General features: G+C 32.5%; 1 protein-coding gene across 2 annotated transcripts; it reads right to left on the bottom strand.

Annotated features, from left to right (window-relative positions):
* Window positions 1–450: 450 nt before the first annotated feature.
* LOC123598344 (alpha-amylase 2B) lies at window positions 451–16488 on the bottom strand. 2 transcript variants are annotated; one of them, XM_045478465.1, is made up of 11 exons: window positions 16359–16488; window positions 8510–8723; window positions 8036–8182; window positions 7035–7232; window positions 6385–6615; window positions 5480–5613; window positions 4566–4688; window positions 4364–4463; window positions 2495–2613; window positions 2262–2387; window positions 451–684 (listed from the first exon to the last, which is right to left on the bottom strand). In XM_045478465.1, exons 2-11 carry the CDS (start codon window positions 8675–8677, stop codon window positions 495–497), a joined length of 1536 nt encoding a protein of 511 aa, XP_045334421.1. In that variant the 5' UTR covers window positions 8678–8723; window positions 16359–16488; the 3' UTR covers window positions 451–494. The 2 variants fall into 2 exon arrangements, with proteins under 2 accessions (XP_045334421.1, XP_045334420.1); XM_045478464.1 differs by lacking the exon at window positions 16359–16488 and adding an exon at window positions 16133–16244.
* Window positions 16489–17440: the final 952 nt, after the last annotated feature.

The following is a 17440-nucleotide window of genomic DNA, read 5'->3' as shown; positions in this document are numbered from 1 at the left end:
CTGGGAGCTCCATATAATTAAGAATGATACCTTGCATAATTTAAGTTTTTAACTTATTAACTGTAAAAGGGCTTTCATACTGTTAAAAACACTCAAGTGTTCTAACTCTGTATGGGAATCATCATTAAATCAACTATCCCTAACTAATTCTTAGAAATACTTGATGGAAGAAATACAGAAATACATACTGGGTAAATGGTGTTAATGGCAACAAACATATTTATCAAGATGCCTCTCTGAATTCTTAGAAATTCTTTTGACAAATAAGTCATCATAAGTCTTCTAAAATATAACACGATGTTGATTGTGGCTACCTTATAATTATATATGATTTGTATGCTTTTCTGAGTTTTTCAAGTTGGTTACTTATAGCTTTTACCAAAAATTAATGAATTATAAGAATACAAACACACACACACACACACACACACACACACACACACAAAGAAATACACTTGGTTTTTTTCTCTGATTATGTGTATTTGCTTCAAATTTTATAATTTAGATTCAGCATGAATTGCAATAAATGGATCTTCAGCAGAGTTACTAACAGAAAAATGAGCATTGCCATCCCCAGAAACATAAATTTTAATTCCTGTACAATTGCCATCAATTTTATCTCCAGAAATAACATCACAATATGTGCCAGCAGGAAGACCAGTTTGCAAAGTTAAAGATAATGGCCTGCAAAATAAAATTTAAGATTTAACTTGAATTCAACAGAATGAAAAGCAAGAATTCAGACTATCTCTAAAAGGTTAACTTTGTGCTGTAGAACTCTAAGCAAAGTCTCAGTGAGAAGAAAATCCAAATACAAAAACCTCTCCAGTAGATGTGAACAGCTTTCCAGGACTAAAAGTAATCTTACAAAAGATTTACTAATTCCCTAGTCAATAGTGAATATTACCACAAAATTAAAGTTGAGGAATATCAGTGAAGATTTCAGTGAATTGTCACCCTTCGATAAAAGCAATTCTTGTGGTTAACACAAATCTTTTAAATTTGTTCTCATCTAAACTTAAGAAAATACTAATTACTTTCAAAAATTTAAATTTGATTATTTCTTCAAAAATATTTTTCACAAGAGGCTAAAATGAATTTGGGCTGGAGATAAACATAATCTTGGATTTTGTGAAGGTTTTAAATATAAAGCTGTCTCATAAATTTATGGGGCACCTGAGTGGCTTAGCCAGTTAAGTGAATCTTGATTTTGGCTTAGGTCATAAAAGACTCTTGACTTTAGCTCAGGTCGTGATCTCACTGTTTGTAAGATGAAGCCACAAGTCCAGCTCCTCACTGACAGAGTGGAGCCTATTTGGCTGTCTTCTCTCTCTTTGTCCTTCATCCCATTCACATGTGCTCTCTCTCTCTCTCAAAAAGAGACAAACATTAAAAAAAAGAGGTCTCATAAATTTATTTTGCTTCTCCCATCCAGAAAAGATAGAAATGAAAGGACTAGCCATGGCTTCTTTTGGTAAGAAAGAGATATATTCAATTTATTTTTTTGTCAGCAAAATATAATTTAAGCTAGAATGAGCTAAGCATGAGTGAAAGTTGGCCTTGGACTGAGACATTTCAATTGCTTAAAAGATGTCTTCTAAGCTATAGTTCTATATATTAGGGAATCAATATACTAGAGGCAGAGGATATAAGTATGACCAATGAAAGCCAATAAGAAGTCTCAGAGTTAAAACTCAAAAATCTCCTGAGGCGGGTCACTGACGGACCATAAGATACATGCCCTTTATACATATGCTTTAAAAAACATATTATTTGTCAGAGAGAGACAAGGAAATTAAAAAAGACCAAAAATTAGATAAAAGAGTACTTGAAAAAAAGAGCTAAAAAAAGATACTGAAGCAATATTTTTCCATTATTTAAAAAAGGGGATGAAAGAGGAAAGGGGCTATGACATGTTCTTCTAGTGATTTCACAACCTTTATATCAACTACTCTGTGTATTTTGTGTGGGGTATATGTGTGGAAACATACATGTGCAGAATATCTGCACATGATATGCAAGGGTGCACATAGAATAACTCCACTTAGAACAGAAAGTCCTAATAAGGAAGAGATCAGAAGAATAAGAGCCATCATTTTTCTTCTGGTTCTTTTCAGATTCCTGTGTTTTCTTAATCTGCTGACTAAAGAATTTTTTTCAGATATAAAAAAAGTAAATGTGTAATAAGAGAAAGTAGTAAACCAAGAACATACTAGTATAAATGTTATTTAAAATGTTACTTCTAATTGATATCTACTTACCAGTCATCATTGTTAAAAACAATAAATCCTCTGTTTCCTCTTCCAAAAGCTACTTGATTGCTACCATTATCCCACCAGTTTCTAAACGGTTGGCCATCAACTACATTACGGAACATAACCATGTTCCTAAAGATAAAATACCACATAAAATGCTGATGAATACATTTAACAGTTTAAAATAAAATTTTAAGAATGTTTAATATTAGAGGTCATCTCTAAATAAGAATTCCTACCTTATTTGACGCCAACGATGTTCACAGACCCAATCATTGCCACAAGTGGTGTCTGGATTAATAGTAACTTCTTTAATTACTCCATTATTATTTGGTGGCCCAATCCAATCATTAACATCCTTAATTAAAGGAAAAAAAGCTTAGATTTTTAACATTTCATGTATTTGTTTCTTTCTTCTTTATTACACAAAATCCAATCTGTCTTACTTGTGTCTACAGCATCTTCATTTAGTAATACTAACTCCTTCAGTATTTTTATAGCCCTTTACCAGGTCCTCACCATTTTCTTCCCAATTGCTAATTCTCTTAGTGCCATATATTAAAGGTCAGATTTTTTTTTTTTTTTTTTTTTTTACCTCTTCACTTTCTTTCCAAGGAATTGTTATGGCTAAGCTCTGGGAAAAAAGTGAATGACATTGAAATGACAAGAACTTTAGTGTCAGAGACAGCAGAATGAAAACATAGATTCTATTACTATTAGATAAAAAATCTTAGATAACATTGGGGTGACTGGGTGTCTCAGTCAGTTGAGCACTATACTCTTGATTTTATCTCATGGTTTGTGAGTTCAAGCCCATCTGGCTCTGTGCTGGACAGTGCAGAGCCAGCTTGGGATTCTGTCTCCCTCTTTCTCTGCCCCGCCCCTGCTCATACTCTCTTTCTCTTAAAATAAGTAAATAAACATAAAAAAAAAAAAAAAAAAAGAAAACCTAGTTAACATACATAACTTCTCTGTGCCTAATTAAATAATTATGTGAAAAATGCCTTGAATATGATAATTGCTGAATAAATATTCATTTCTTTCATTCTTCCTTTTGGATAAATGTGCTAGTCAATACATCACAATATTCTTTACTAAATTGATCAAATTTTTAATCTTGTGGTTTTCGGATTGGTAATTTTATTTTATTTTATTTTTTTTTTTTTTAATTTTTTTTTTCAACGTTTATTTATTTTTGGGACAGAGAGAGACAGAGCATGACCGGGGGAGGGGCAGAGAGAGAGGGAGACACAGAATCGGAAACAGGCTCCAGGCTCTGAGCCATCAGCCCAGAGCCCGACGCGGGGCTCGAACTCACGGACCGCGAGATCGTGACCTGGCTGAAGTCGGACGCTTAACCGACTGCGCCACCCAGGCGCCCCGGTAATTTTAAAGATAGAGAAAAAAATGGAAGAAATCAGTCTGGTTTGAAGTGAAAAAGATTTTTAGTTTAGGTATGAAGTTGCTGTACAATGCTGCATCTGAAATCTTCAGTTTAAAAAAAAATTCCAATAACTTGCCCAATACATTCATAATTTTATTTCTCAGTTCGTTTTTCAAATTGCTACTCAATACCCCATATATTACCCCAAATATTTTTCTCATCTTTACCTTTTCCAAAATAGTCTGTAAATTTCCCTTCTTTAATACATATATTTTCCTTCCACTTATATTTTCCCTATTTAACAAAAGTTCAACTGAACAACTTCTTTGCATTCCATACAACTTTTTTAAAAAAAGTATTTAACAAATATTTATATTGATCATACTATGGGCAGGTACTGTTTTAAGTTCTTTACAAGTGTTAACTTGTAATCCTCATATCAACTCTATGAAGTAGGTATGTATGAGAAGTACATATTTTACTTACTATATCCTTATTTTAAAGTGCTTCTTTGGGGAGGGGATGTTGTCATACTTCTGATATAGCCTACAATACTCTTTGACAACAGAGACCATAATATTAATTGAATTGCTAAAAGCATCCTGCACCAGGTTTATACTTAAATACTTGATAAATAGTAAAAATAATAGTGTCATGTACAATTACAACAAAACTGCCTTTCCTTTCTTGAGAAAAATATATATTGGACAGCACAAAAACTTACTTTTCCATTTTCAAAATGTCTTGGCCAACGGAAGCTTGACATTACTCGTGTAAATCCATACGGATGAGCAAGCATAAATCCAACTGCCATTTTGTACAGTCTGAAGGTTACAAAAAGATATCATCATAGAAGAAAATAATACTTTTAATGTCATTAAAACAAATGTAAAAAAATGGGGGGGGGGGTGGATTTTATTTCCTACCTGGAGTCCCAGAATGTTAGAATAGATGCTCCTCCAGCTCCATGTCCTCGCTGATTGTCATGATTGTCCACAAAGACAAGTGCTCTGTCAGAACGCATGAAACCCCATCCTTCTCCCCAGTTCCTATTAAAACACATATACACAAAAATACATGTATTCTTTTCCAATAGTTTTAGGGTAACCTAAATGTGTATTTCTTTTGGTATAGCATCCCCAAATGAAATTCTGTCTCTAATTAAATGATTATTGTATAGGAGTGTTTAAAATAAAAAAATAAATATATATAGAGATAGATAAATAGATATACTATATATATAGATATATTATACATTCAATGTATGTATATATGTATGGATTACTTGTATTATATTCATGTTACAGGTATAAGATTTTTGTTATAAAAAGTCCTTTTAGAGGTTTCAGTATAATTTAGATGAGACTTCAGAAGGATCAACATCCATATCACATCATACAGAATGGAAAACTGGGTTAAAATCAGGTTTCAATATTATATTGTTATAATATAAACATTCTAATATTTGAAGTTAATTAATTGATATAATATATGTAAACTCCATAATGTAGCCACATTTTAGGTACTTTATAAATCATACAATCATTTTAATAATAGCATGGCCTTCACATATTGTATACAAACACTAGCCAAATATAGTAGAGTTATATAAGACATAGATTAAAGTCTCTAGGTTATGTTTGAGGTTTTGAGATATCCTCATGATTGACATTCTAAATAATAAAGATGATACATTGGAATTTGGGAAACTATAACCTTTATTATTAGTAATTGAATCTTTAAAAATTCTAAATAAGTTCCAAAGAAGATAACTCAGATTGGAATAATAAGACTAATACATCTGTGAAATAATTTAAAAGACAAATCGTATTTCATTTACTTTAAGTAAGCCATCTTCTCTCCATCCCACTTGCGCAGAACTGTGCCTAATTTTGCACCATACTTGAATTCTGTCACATAGCCATTTCCAAAGTACTCATTGCTTTTAATTGGCTCACCACCCAGATCAATTACCTAGTAGAAATACAAGAAAAATATTACTTTAATAAGAACTTTAAAGAATTTTAACCAAAAGGTTAACATTATGTAGAAAATGACTTGAAACTATGTTATTTGAAATACCCAAAATGGTTTTCTTTATATCAAGATTCTTTCTTTTTTGCTAAATTATATGCTACCATATTAAAAATAACATGATACAAGGTGATCTGTTGTCCTGTGAGAATGTTGACCTAATTTAGTATTGTACATAAATGATAACAATAGGTCATACTTATATAGCACTTGATATCTGGATGACAACATTTCTAAGTGGTTGATAAATATTAACTCATTTAACTGTTGGACAAAGACAAAGACATAACTATTATCATCATCCCTTTTCTTCACTTGAAAATAAAATGTTGCATACAGAGGTTAATCAACTTGCCTAAGTGAACACAGCTACTAGTGCTATAGCCAAGATTTAAACTCAGACTGGCTCAAGATAGCAACTATGTTATTATCTGTCTTTTCTAATGGTCTATGGGGAGATGGTAAATGACACAGATGTTTGCAGCCTAAATGAATTCTCTGCACTTCCATAAAACCTCTTGTGATAAAGAGTTAGATGTTAGATGCTGTTCCAATGAAAGAAGGTTAAAGAACACTCTTCTATACAAATGATACAGCCATTAAACTACAGAAATTGTATCTTTAATTAAATCTACCATTTATTTTCTAATTAATTAAATTATATTTTTTCATATACCTATGAAATACATATACATATATGTACTGATGTACCTCCTGGTAAATGAAGGGTTTACTTCCTTCGGGGAACCAGTTTGTATTTAGATTATGCAGTTTATCCAAAATTGCCTTCATGTCTCCAGGCCACATGTGCTTAGAAGCATCGATTCTGAACCCTGCTACACCAATGTCAATGAGGCGGTTCAGATATTCAGCAATCTTAGAACGCACATAATCTTTCTCCAGTGCAAGATCAAGAAGACCGACCAGACGACAATCTCTGACCTATTGAGGTAAAAATTTTGTGATTGATACACAAAACACCACCTTAACCTGACAATCCATTTGATTATTCATTCATTTATTCATTAACAGGTGTTTCTATAGTGTCTTTTTTGCATTGGGAACTGAACATACTGACATTCTAGTATGGACATACCTTTGATGTATTAGAAAAAATGGAGTATGTAGGAAATAAAGTAGATGAGTTTTTTTTTTTTTTTTTAATTGGGACAAATTTAATTGGGAAAAAGATTTTAAATACTGATTTGAGTTTCTAATTTTTAAAGAGTCAGACTTGGAATCCTTATTTTCATAAGGAATCTAAACCAGTATTTAAAATGAAGATCAATAAGCTACATGTGGATAATTAAAGGCACGGATAGCTCTTTATTCCAATCACTGTGGTTTTTTTCTTTAATTACCTGATAAGGATCATTATAGTTCTCAATGTCTCCACTTCCAGTTCTACATTTACCATCATTAAAATCCCAATGAGAGAATGGGACTGCTGGAAAATCTCTATTTCCAGGGTTGAAGTAACTTCCACAAGTACTGCTTGTTCCTGCACCCACACCATTCCCACTCATATGATTAATTACAGCATCCACATAAATATGGACCTGAAAAACAAAGTTTCTATTTCAGTTTGTCTTTAGAGAGGTAGAAATCTATAGTATTATCGACTAAAGTTTACAGCATGTTAATCACACTCCAAAACTGGTATTTGTTATTTTTTAACTTACCTTCCTAGTAAACCAAAAGTTAAGTGTGAAGGGAAATCCATGTGAACTGAATACCTATGTGCATTTTACCCTCTTGGTAAAATATTTACATAAATGACAAACTGGTAACTAAAACTACCATAACTATGAAAAAATGCAAATAGCCTTTTGGGGGGACAGATCAGAATCATAGAAGACAGGAGAGAACATTGGTTTTTGAAATTTCCATGCATCATCCTAAGAAAGAAGCAGCTAGCCTCTATTATCTACTTAGCATCTAAAGAGAGGAAGGTAAATCTCTCATAATATAACTATTTACCATCAAAAAACCTATGGGGAAGAAGACCCAGAAATTATAGGTGCATATACAAGCCACATAAAAATTATAACAAATATTGCAACTGGAATTTCCAATTCCTAACTAGAAAGTATTCCCCAGAAATGTGTACAGTTATATTTGCTTTATAAATAATTTTGGCTTTAAACTTTGATTGAAATTTTCTTTAGTAGACAAATGGTACATATACAAAGATTTACAAAAGCTAAACATAGGTAACAATTAAGTTCTAGTTATAGCTTAAGTGTAGAGTAAAATAAAATAAAATAAAAAACTATGGAAAATATTCTGCTCATAAGGAACAGGAGACAAGAGAGAGAATTTTCCTAAATAATGTTTTTAAAGGAAATTTTAATTCACTTACACCAACGTTGTTACATCTAGTCACCATGTCTTTGAATTCATTTTCATTTCCTGATCTTGTGCATAACTTGTAGCTAACTGGTTGGTATCTTTCCCACCAAGGTCTTAAAGGGCTATTAATCACAACATTTTCATTGGGTGGAGAGATCTACAAATAAACAATAAGTATCATATTATGGGTTACTTTATATCAGCAGATACTCTATAACATAATCAATGATCTAAACTTATTTCTGAATCTTTGCATATACAGCTACATTTTTAACTACCACATTGGAAATGTCCTCCTGAAGAAGGTTTATATCAGAAACAAAACATAAAGTTGTCAATAATACTAAATTTTTTTCTTCCTCAGTAAACCATTTTAGAGTACCTATTTGTGCAGTAAAATCTTCCAGCTTCACAGATACAGATCATAATACCATTTACTACAAGCACAGCAAACTTTGCAATTTATACTAAGAATAATACCCACCTGAACCCCTCCAAATCCTTTGGGAGCTAAGTATCGCTCACATTCAAGAGCAATGTCAGCCCAGCGCCACTCAAACAGATGGACAATAGATGTCCGTCCAGGCTTGGTATTTGGGTTATACTGAGCCCAGCAGAACCCAATGACTGAAAGCAACAGAAAGAACTTCATTTTGCTTTGAAGTTGTCAGTGTTCTTTGCAGCAACTATTTATCTTCCTGTAAGAAAAATATTTTACTAGGTAAATATTAACATGAATAAATACATAGAGCATGAAGTGTTTAATCATGATCTGAAAAGAATTATCAATAATGATAATATTAACAGGTGAAGAATATCTGTAAACAATATACCAGGCAAACAATCTAAATGACCTTTTAGAACTTAATGCTTTCTTTACTGAGGGAATATTAACCTTTTTCAACATCTGGAATTTTATATAGAGAGAATCCTCAATCATGGATTATTTAATCAGAATTAGATTTTCTTTCTGAAGGCCTTCACAAATAGAAGGAAAATCACAATCAAAGCCAGTTGAATTTATAATCAAAACATTGCCTTAACTATCTATTTGCAAACATTATAATCTTTCAATTTCAAAAAGAAACAGAATATTTAATTCAGTTCTTTTCTTATACCACCAACCCTAATTTTTAGTTATTTAACTTTCTACATTAAGATTTAAGAAACTATTTGGAAGTTGAAATAAAGATAGAGACACTTTTCCCCACTCCATCAAATCATATGCTTAATGCAGTGGCTGTAGCAGCAGAGCGTTTTGTTTTTTTCCCCTTATAGCCAAATATTTCATACCTGATAGGACACTAAATTAATAAATTCACACCTCATTTTCTTCTTAACGTAAGTAAAAACCTATGAAAGAGAATAATAGTACAGGTGGAAAACACTTAATCCTTTAATCCAACAAGGATTAACTGAATATTGTTTTTTGTTTAAGCATGTGGATGATATTTGGGATACAGTAATAAATAAGATAGATAGGATTCTTGTTACATTCTAGTGTGGAAAGAAAATATATGAGTAAATGATGATGATGATACATTGAAGATATCAATAAGAACTAGTATGAATTAATAGTAATAAAATAGAAAGTGACTTTGCCATTAAGGTATTTAAACTAAATATTTAGGAAAGATTTCTTTGTAGAAATGATTTTCAGCTAGTATTTGAAGGATTAGAAGCACCCAGTGATTTGAAGATCAGAGAAAGAGCAATCTAGAGGAAAGTACAACAGAAAAAACCCAAGGAAAGAAAAACTTCAAGCAATATTAAATAAATAAATAAATAAATAAATAAATAAATAAATAAATAGAAGTCAGTGTAGCTAAACAATATGTAATAAAGGAGGGAAGGGCAAAATGCTTTGAGGTCTGAGAATTAGGCCAGATCATGTAGGATCTTGTAGAATATAATGAAAGAGAGAAGCATTGTGTCTGTAAGAAAGGGAGCTAAGAAACTCTGGTGTACTTTAAAAGAAAATCACTCTTGTTACTCTGAAGAAATTGGATTATAGGAAAACAAGAGTAGGGGTAAGGAGATCTGTTAAGACTTTTTTAGTGGTTTAAGAAAGAGGTGAGTGGCTTAGACTAAGGGCACTGACAGGATATATTTCATAGGCAGAGAGGTAATAGGTTTATGGATAGATTAGAGCTGAAGAATGAGGGAAAGAGAAGGGCGCCTGAGTGGCTCTGTAGGTTAAAGAGCCGACTTTGGCGCAGTTCATGAGTTTGGCTCAGGTCATGGTCTCTCAGTTCATGAGTTTGAGCCCCACATTGGGCTCTGTGCCAACAGCTCAGAGCCTGGAGCCTGCTTAGGATTTTGTGTGTCTCTCTGTCTCTGCCCCTCCCCTGCTTGCACTCTGTCTCTGTCTCTCAAAAATAAATAAGCATTAAAAAAAAATTTTTTTTTTTTTTTAAAGAATAAGGGAAAGAGAAAAACTAAAGAACTAGGTATCTGGTAATGATACCATTCATTAAGATAAGGAAAAATAAGGAAGTACCAGCTTTGGGGAAGGGTTACATAGAGCACTATGGTCCATAATTATTTCTCTAGCAACCCTAATGCTCTCCTTTGGTCCTTCTTCCAACTCACCATGTAAACACTATGTGTCCTACTTTCTTAGTCAGTTCAAGTTACTAAAACAAGATTATCACAGACTGGGTGATAATCAACAAATATTTATTTCTCATAGTTCTGGAGGCTAGGAAGCCTGAAATCAAAATGTCAGTAGGTTCAGTGTCTGGTGAGAGCCCCCTTCCAGGTTCATAGATAGCCATCTTCTCCCTGTATCTTTACATGATGGAGAACAGAGTAGAGCTCTAGTCTCTCTTCTTACAAGGACACTAATGCCATCATGGGGCTCACTCTCATGACTTCACCTAAACCTAATTATTTCCCAAAGACCCCACAACCTTATACCACCCATGGGGAGCTAGGGTTTCAATATGTAAAGTTGGTGGGGGGGAGACACAAACGTTTAGTCCCTAATGCTTACCCATTGCAAAACTAAGATTTCCTCATATTTCACAAGTAATTTCATTGCTCCGTAATTTTTGAAGTGTTTTCCTTTCTATAATCACCTTCCATCATCCTTGTATACTTCATAAGCAACATCTTTTAAAGCCTTTCCTGTTATTCCCAGGCATAGTTAATAACTGATCTATATGATAGCTTTTTAACATATATCACAATATTAAGCTGTATTTGATTTATATTGTAAATATATTATAAATAATTAAGTACTTATGTGTCCATCATTCTGGACAAAACTTCTTAAAGGTAGACTTCCTATATAATATTCCTAGAAACTAGCAAAACAAATAGCTAGTAATGGCTTATGTAATCAACAAATTGTAACATAAGTTTCTAAATTCTAGGCACTGTGCAAGGCATTGGCATAACTTGGGTTATGTCTTCAATGATTTTTAAAAATAAACAAACACTGTCAGAAATTATGTGATACAATTTAATCTTTGCAAAAACTTTTTACACATAAAGGAACTATAGCCCAGATAAACAGTAAATTGTCCAGGCTCAGACAGTATATAACAAGCCAGAATTTGATAATAGGTCCTACCACAAATCAACATTCTCTGTATTATACCAATATTCCTCATAGTATTCTAGAGGTGTGATATCCAACATGGTAGCTACAACATTTGGCTACTGATAACTTAAAATATTAGTCTGTACAGAAATGTGCTATAAGTGTAAAATATACTCCACATTTTGAAGAAATAGTGTGAAAAATTAATGTAAAAAATTAATAATTTTATGTCATTTATATGTTGAAATGACATTTTGTGATGCATTAGGTTAAATAAAATTTATTATTAACCTTAATTTCCCCAGTTTCTTTTGGCATCTTTTAATATTTGGCTATCAAAAATTTTTAAATTATATATGTAGTTTTCATTAAATTTCTAATGGGCAGTACCATTCTAGAGATAATGTTAAATCAGAGAAAGGACACAACTGTACACAAACATAAGTAACAATAATAAAATAAAGAATATGATTACTACTTTAAGAAAGATACAAGTAAAGTGTTTCATGATTTCATTGATAGAAAAAATAATTTGTGCTGGATGAGAACAGAGGAAGATACAGTCAATTCAAAGAACAGGTTTGACTTTAACCTTTAAATAAAACAGAGAAGGTGAAATAGCTCTGACTAAAAAAAATAAATAAAAACAAAAACAAAAATGAAAACAAATTTAGGAAATGAGAAAGAAGAATATCAAGAAACCAATATAGTTTTGTAGAACACTAAGTAAGGTGCAGGGGAGCCATAGGAATTAAGGTAGGAGAGTCATATTGAGATCTCTTAAAGTCAAGGAGGAGAAAGTAGAATTTCTTCCTAAAGCTATAAGAAGCTATATAGAAGGGTGCTGTTCATTTGTTTGTTTGTTTGTTTTGAGAAAGAACAGTAACATGATTAGAGCTTTTACAGTATATCAGATGGACTGGGAAGCAAAGAGAACTGAGATAGAAACAATTGAAAATAGCAGTAGGAGGGGCGCCTGGGTGGCGCAGTCGGTTAAGCGCCCGACTTCAGCCAGGTCATGATCTCGCGGTCCGTGAGTTCGAGCCCCGCGTCAGGCTCTGGGCTGATGGCTCAGAGCCTGGAGCCTGTTTCCGATTCTGTGTCTCCCTCTCTCGCTGCCCCTCCCCCGTTCATGCTCTGTCTCTCTCTGTCCCAAAAATGAATAAACGTTGAAAAAAAATATATAAAAAAGAAAATAGCAGTAGGAGTGAAATTGAGTGTATAATAAATTGTTACAATCAGTGTCACCCAGTGAATGACACTTGCTTGTATCCAATTTGGGGTCTCTTCTTTCATAGGCTATGGAATTGGCTTATAAGTCGTTTTGCCCAGTGGGATGTCAGCAAATAAGACACAAACAAAAGTTTGACTAGCATTTACCCAATGGATCTTGATCTCTTGAAAAATCTAAGACCATTGTGTTGTTTGGATAACTAGGATAAATTACCACATGAAGAGATCTAATTGTTTCTACCCATTCCAACCATCTGAGTTGATCTACCAACTAACTGTAGTCGAATGGTTATTCCAGGGCAAAAGCAGCAGAAGAACCACCTAGCCACCCATAAAATTGTGAGGCATAATACATTATTATTGTTATTCGGCAATAATTCACTAATACAGAAAGGAAAGATAAAATAGATTTGGTGGAGACCAAGTCTACATGAAATGGTAAGTAACTGGATGTAGGAAAATAAAGAAAAGGAAGAGTCAAAGGGGACTCTGATTTAAAGGTTAATGAATCGAAGAATGACAATGCAATTACCATTCTTGAGCAATCTAGAAGCAGACTTGGTTAGGGAAACTGAAGAACTAATACTGGGATATACTGAGATTGAAGTATAAAAAAGTATTAGATATGAAGAAAGAAGCAGATAGATTTGGGAACTTTCAACAAAGCAATGATAGTTTCAGAAATGGCATACAAAATATTTAACAACTGGATTTGGTCACAGACACTGACCAATCAGAATAGATACCATCTATAAACAACTAGTATATATAAGTCAATGAACATGGATGAATTATCAGGCCTGGAGAGCTGGAGCCTTGAGAGTAGACAAAGAGAGTTGACAAGACAGCTGTTGAGTCCAAATTTACAACTTTGTTTGGGTAAAGCCCAGCAGTGTATATGATAAGGGAGATTGGAGGGAGCATATAAAGAGGTGCCTTCATAATAGGGAAAGGACTTTTATTACCAGAGAAAGGCTTTCAAAAACAAATAGGAAGGAAAATTTGCAAGGAGGACAAGAGACCAACTGGATGTAGATGAGTATTAGAATAAGAATAGGAGAGAAGACTGATGAGACTGTGGATGATATAGGGCTGATGGTGATAAAGAGGCGGGAATTAGATAAGAGCAGCATGGTTTGAACTTTATACATGACTTAAGGTTCCAAATGTTAAAATGTAATGGTTAAGAACATGACCTTAGGAGTTAGACAAACTACAGTTTAAATTCTGACCCTGTCATTTATCATCTGTGTGACCGTGGAAAATAATCTCTTTAAGTTTATCTATGAACTAGAAAAAGCAATATGTACATCATAAAGCTGTCATGATGATTAAGTGAATTAACACCAATAAAGCTGTTATGCTGGTGTATGAATACAATAAAAACTCAATATATTTGGCTGCTGTAATGTTATTATTGTTTTGTTATTTTTACTGCTGGTACTGTTCAAACTGCTCTAAACTCATGCTCTCTTTCTACTTCTACTTATTATCACTTGGACATTCTCTCTTTCCATTCCACTCTTGCCAAATTCTAATAATACTTTCTATTTCTCAGAACTATTTGCACACCCCCCCATACACACACACAAACACACGGAAGAATAGATAGAGATAAGAAGGAACTGGCAATGTTTTCTACCTATTTTTTCCACTCTTCTTTTTCTCTCTTTTAGTTTTAACCGCTTTAGAACTTCTAGCAGACACACATTGATTTTGAGATAACTTCTCATCACTGCCTCATTAGTTAACTCTGAACTGTTCTTTTAATAACAAGTGTTTTTCACATGTATGTTAAGATGTTATTAAAATAAGGGATAACATATTAAAATTATGCAGACATAATTCGAGAAATTTTACCAGCATCCCAGCATAGGTGGATATATACAATCATACAATAATCTTTATCAAGGGTCAGTCACTGTCCTATATTTTCTCATTTAATCTTAATTTTCCTCTCAATCTAAAGAGCTATAAACTCCATAAGCATTAAAACAACTAAAGCATATTTTTATATCTTGTGAAGTAAAATCTGCAAACAAATCCTTGACATCTTTGACATCGATAACAAATTAAAAAAATAAGAACTTGAGATAGTTATTATGGCTACTTCTCATTATGGATTTCCTAAAATTGTTCCCCTCAGAGAAGCTATTCACAGTTATTAATACTAATATCAATGCTCTGCTGCCCACATCTCATATTTCTTCTTTAAAAGAAGAAATTTCCTTTTCAAGTTTTAAGGGTTACTATAATAAGTCATATGAGATGTCTTGGGAGTTCCTTAAAAATATGAGCTAGAACATTTGATAATATCCTACCGATAAAGCAATACTCCTTAAGAAGTATTTATATTTGAAGTGCCAATAAAACATATCCGATGTTAAAAAGAAAAAAAAATTCTATTAACTCAGACTCCTCCATAAGTTTTCTAGTTTCTGATGTTCTCAAGTATTTTTTTTCTCAATCAGTATTATATAAAAGATACTTGTTATTTTATTTAATGTCTACAATATAAATGACATCATAGGGGAAAGGCTCTAGAAAAAATTCAGGACTTCTCTTAACACATGAAATACCATAAATTTGGTCATTTAGCTTAAGTCTACCTAAATCATACCATGGCTTAAATAGCATAAAGGAGCTCTATTAAAATGTTAAGCAAAAAGTAATAGTCAAAAAACCAGTATCTATTTCTATAGCTTCCTTTCTACCTATATAAATGTCGGTTACCTATATAAGTATTAGTTATTTATAATGTTCTTTTCCCCTTTCCAAAACAACCTCTCATCTCAGGCATATACTAATATATTTTTTAACATGTAAATAAATTAATATTAACCTAAAATAAACAAGTTATCTACTCTTGTCATTTGTAGTTATTAGCCTAGATACTTCATATCTATATAAATATCTTTAGAGTAAGTTGTTTAAAGTATTATTAAAAATTTTAACAGAAATACCTTAAATGTCACATCCATGCTTGTTATTTTGTCACTTTTATTTATCTCCAAGTGTTTTCTTTTTCTATTTTTCTAGTTTTCAATATTCTAGAACTTTAATTAGTATTATCAATACAGTAGTTGTTCAAGTTAGTGGTTTCTCATACTGAAAAAAGTCTTAATTCCTCTAAATTTTACACTGAATCATGTACAATTTTCTCAAAACAGTATCCTGTCTCCTATGAGCTACCTACCTCCATAAAACAAAAAGAAAAACAAAAACAAAAAACTTAAAGGAAAAACAGGAAAATGAACCCTGAGCTCAGGATAATAAATCACCTGTGAAGTTAGAGAAAAGAAGGCAAATATAATCAAGTTTACCTAACAGATTCTTTAAATGAGAGAAACGTTTTGAGCCAAGACTCAGACACACTTCAAACAGAAACAGTACATTTTGTGCTGCTGGAAACTGAAACTTGAGTTGTCAACAAACCTAAAATAGCTTGTAAAACTTTGACCCATATCAAATCATATGACAGAAACCACTTATTTCAAGACAAAAAAACGGGGGGTAGGGCCTATAATACTCACAAAACATTAAGATAACTTACCACATCAACTTCTTTACATCAGCAAACTCTCAAATTGACAGGTCAGTCTTTTCAATCATACAATAACAAAAATCATATAGTTCTTGTTTTGCTTTCTCTTCAATGAGGAAAAAAATGCTGAATGTAAAGCTTTAAAGATTTTCTATAATCCTCTTCTTCTCAATAGGTGCTCTTACAATGCTGTTCCAACTCTCCAAACCAAATCTGTGAAAAAAAGTCTAATGTGAGCTCCACAATGATACTTGATTAGCTACTATCACTCCCAATTCCCGGGAAAACCAACTGTCTTCCCTCGGCTCAATTTGCTTCCCTGACACTTCTGATTACACTGTACCTTTTCAGTTGTTTGCTTTCTCTTTTGGTCTTCCTTTCTCTTTCTCAGTATTATCTCCCAATCTCAATTAGTCTTTTTATTTCCTAAATCATTTATATCAATCTATGATTTTTTTTTTATAAAATAACCTTTAAAGACACAGATTAAAATGATTGTGTTACATTATATAAAAAAGTGTGAGTAGGATGTAAACAAAGTCTCTAAACCAAAATCTAATTTTGCATCTGAGCTTTGTGACCTACTATGTGAACCTTAGGGAAAAGAGAAGCCTATAGATTGCATTTAGATCTTAGTTGGAAAAGAGGGATAATAGTATTGTTGATAAATATGATAAAAATACAAAAATAAGTAAAACCAACTAACAATATGCATTGAATGTTACTATTACCACTTTGATTCCTTACACAAACATAAAAGCAAGCTAGAACTATGATTATATCCAGTTTTAAAAAAGGAAACTGAAGCACTAATATTAAGTAAGACAACTATTCCATGGTCAAATTTCCGTAAACACTGCAACTGAAATTCAAAACCAAGCAGTTTAACTCCATAGTCAGCTCTTAGCCATTACTCAGTCTTATCAGTCCCCATCACTGAGTCAAGTGATAAAAGTCAAGTAAAATACTTTATGTGAAGATATTTTAGAATCTGGAAATTTCTGTTTAGCTAACATTAATAAGTTTATAAAATTGCAAAAGTAGTAAGGGTTATTAGTCTCATATTTCCTGTTTTTCAAATTTTCACACTA

Source organism: Leopardus geoffroyi, chromosome C1, assembly GCF_018350155.1.
Source record: "Leopardus geoffroyi isolate Oge1 chromosome C1, O.geoffroyi_Oge1_pat1.0, whole genome shotgun sequence".
NCBI classification, from domain to species: domain Eukaryota; kingdom Metazoa; phylum Chordata; class Mammalia; order Carnivora; family Felidae; genus Leopardus; species Leopardus geoffroyi.
This window is presented reverse-complemented; position numbering and strand designations above follow the sequence as displayed.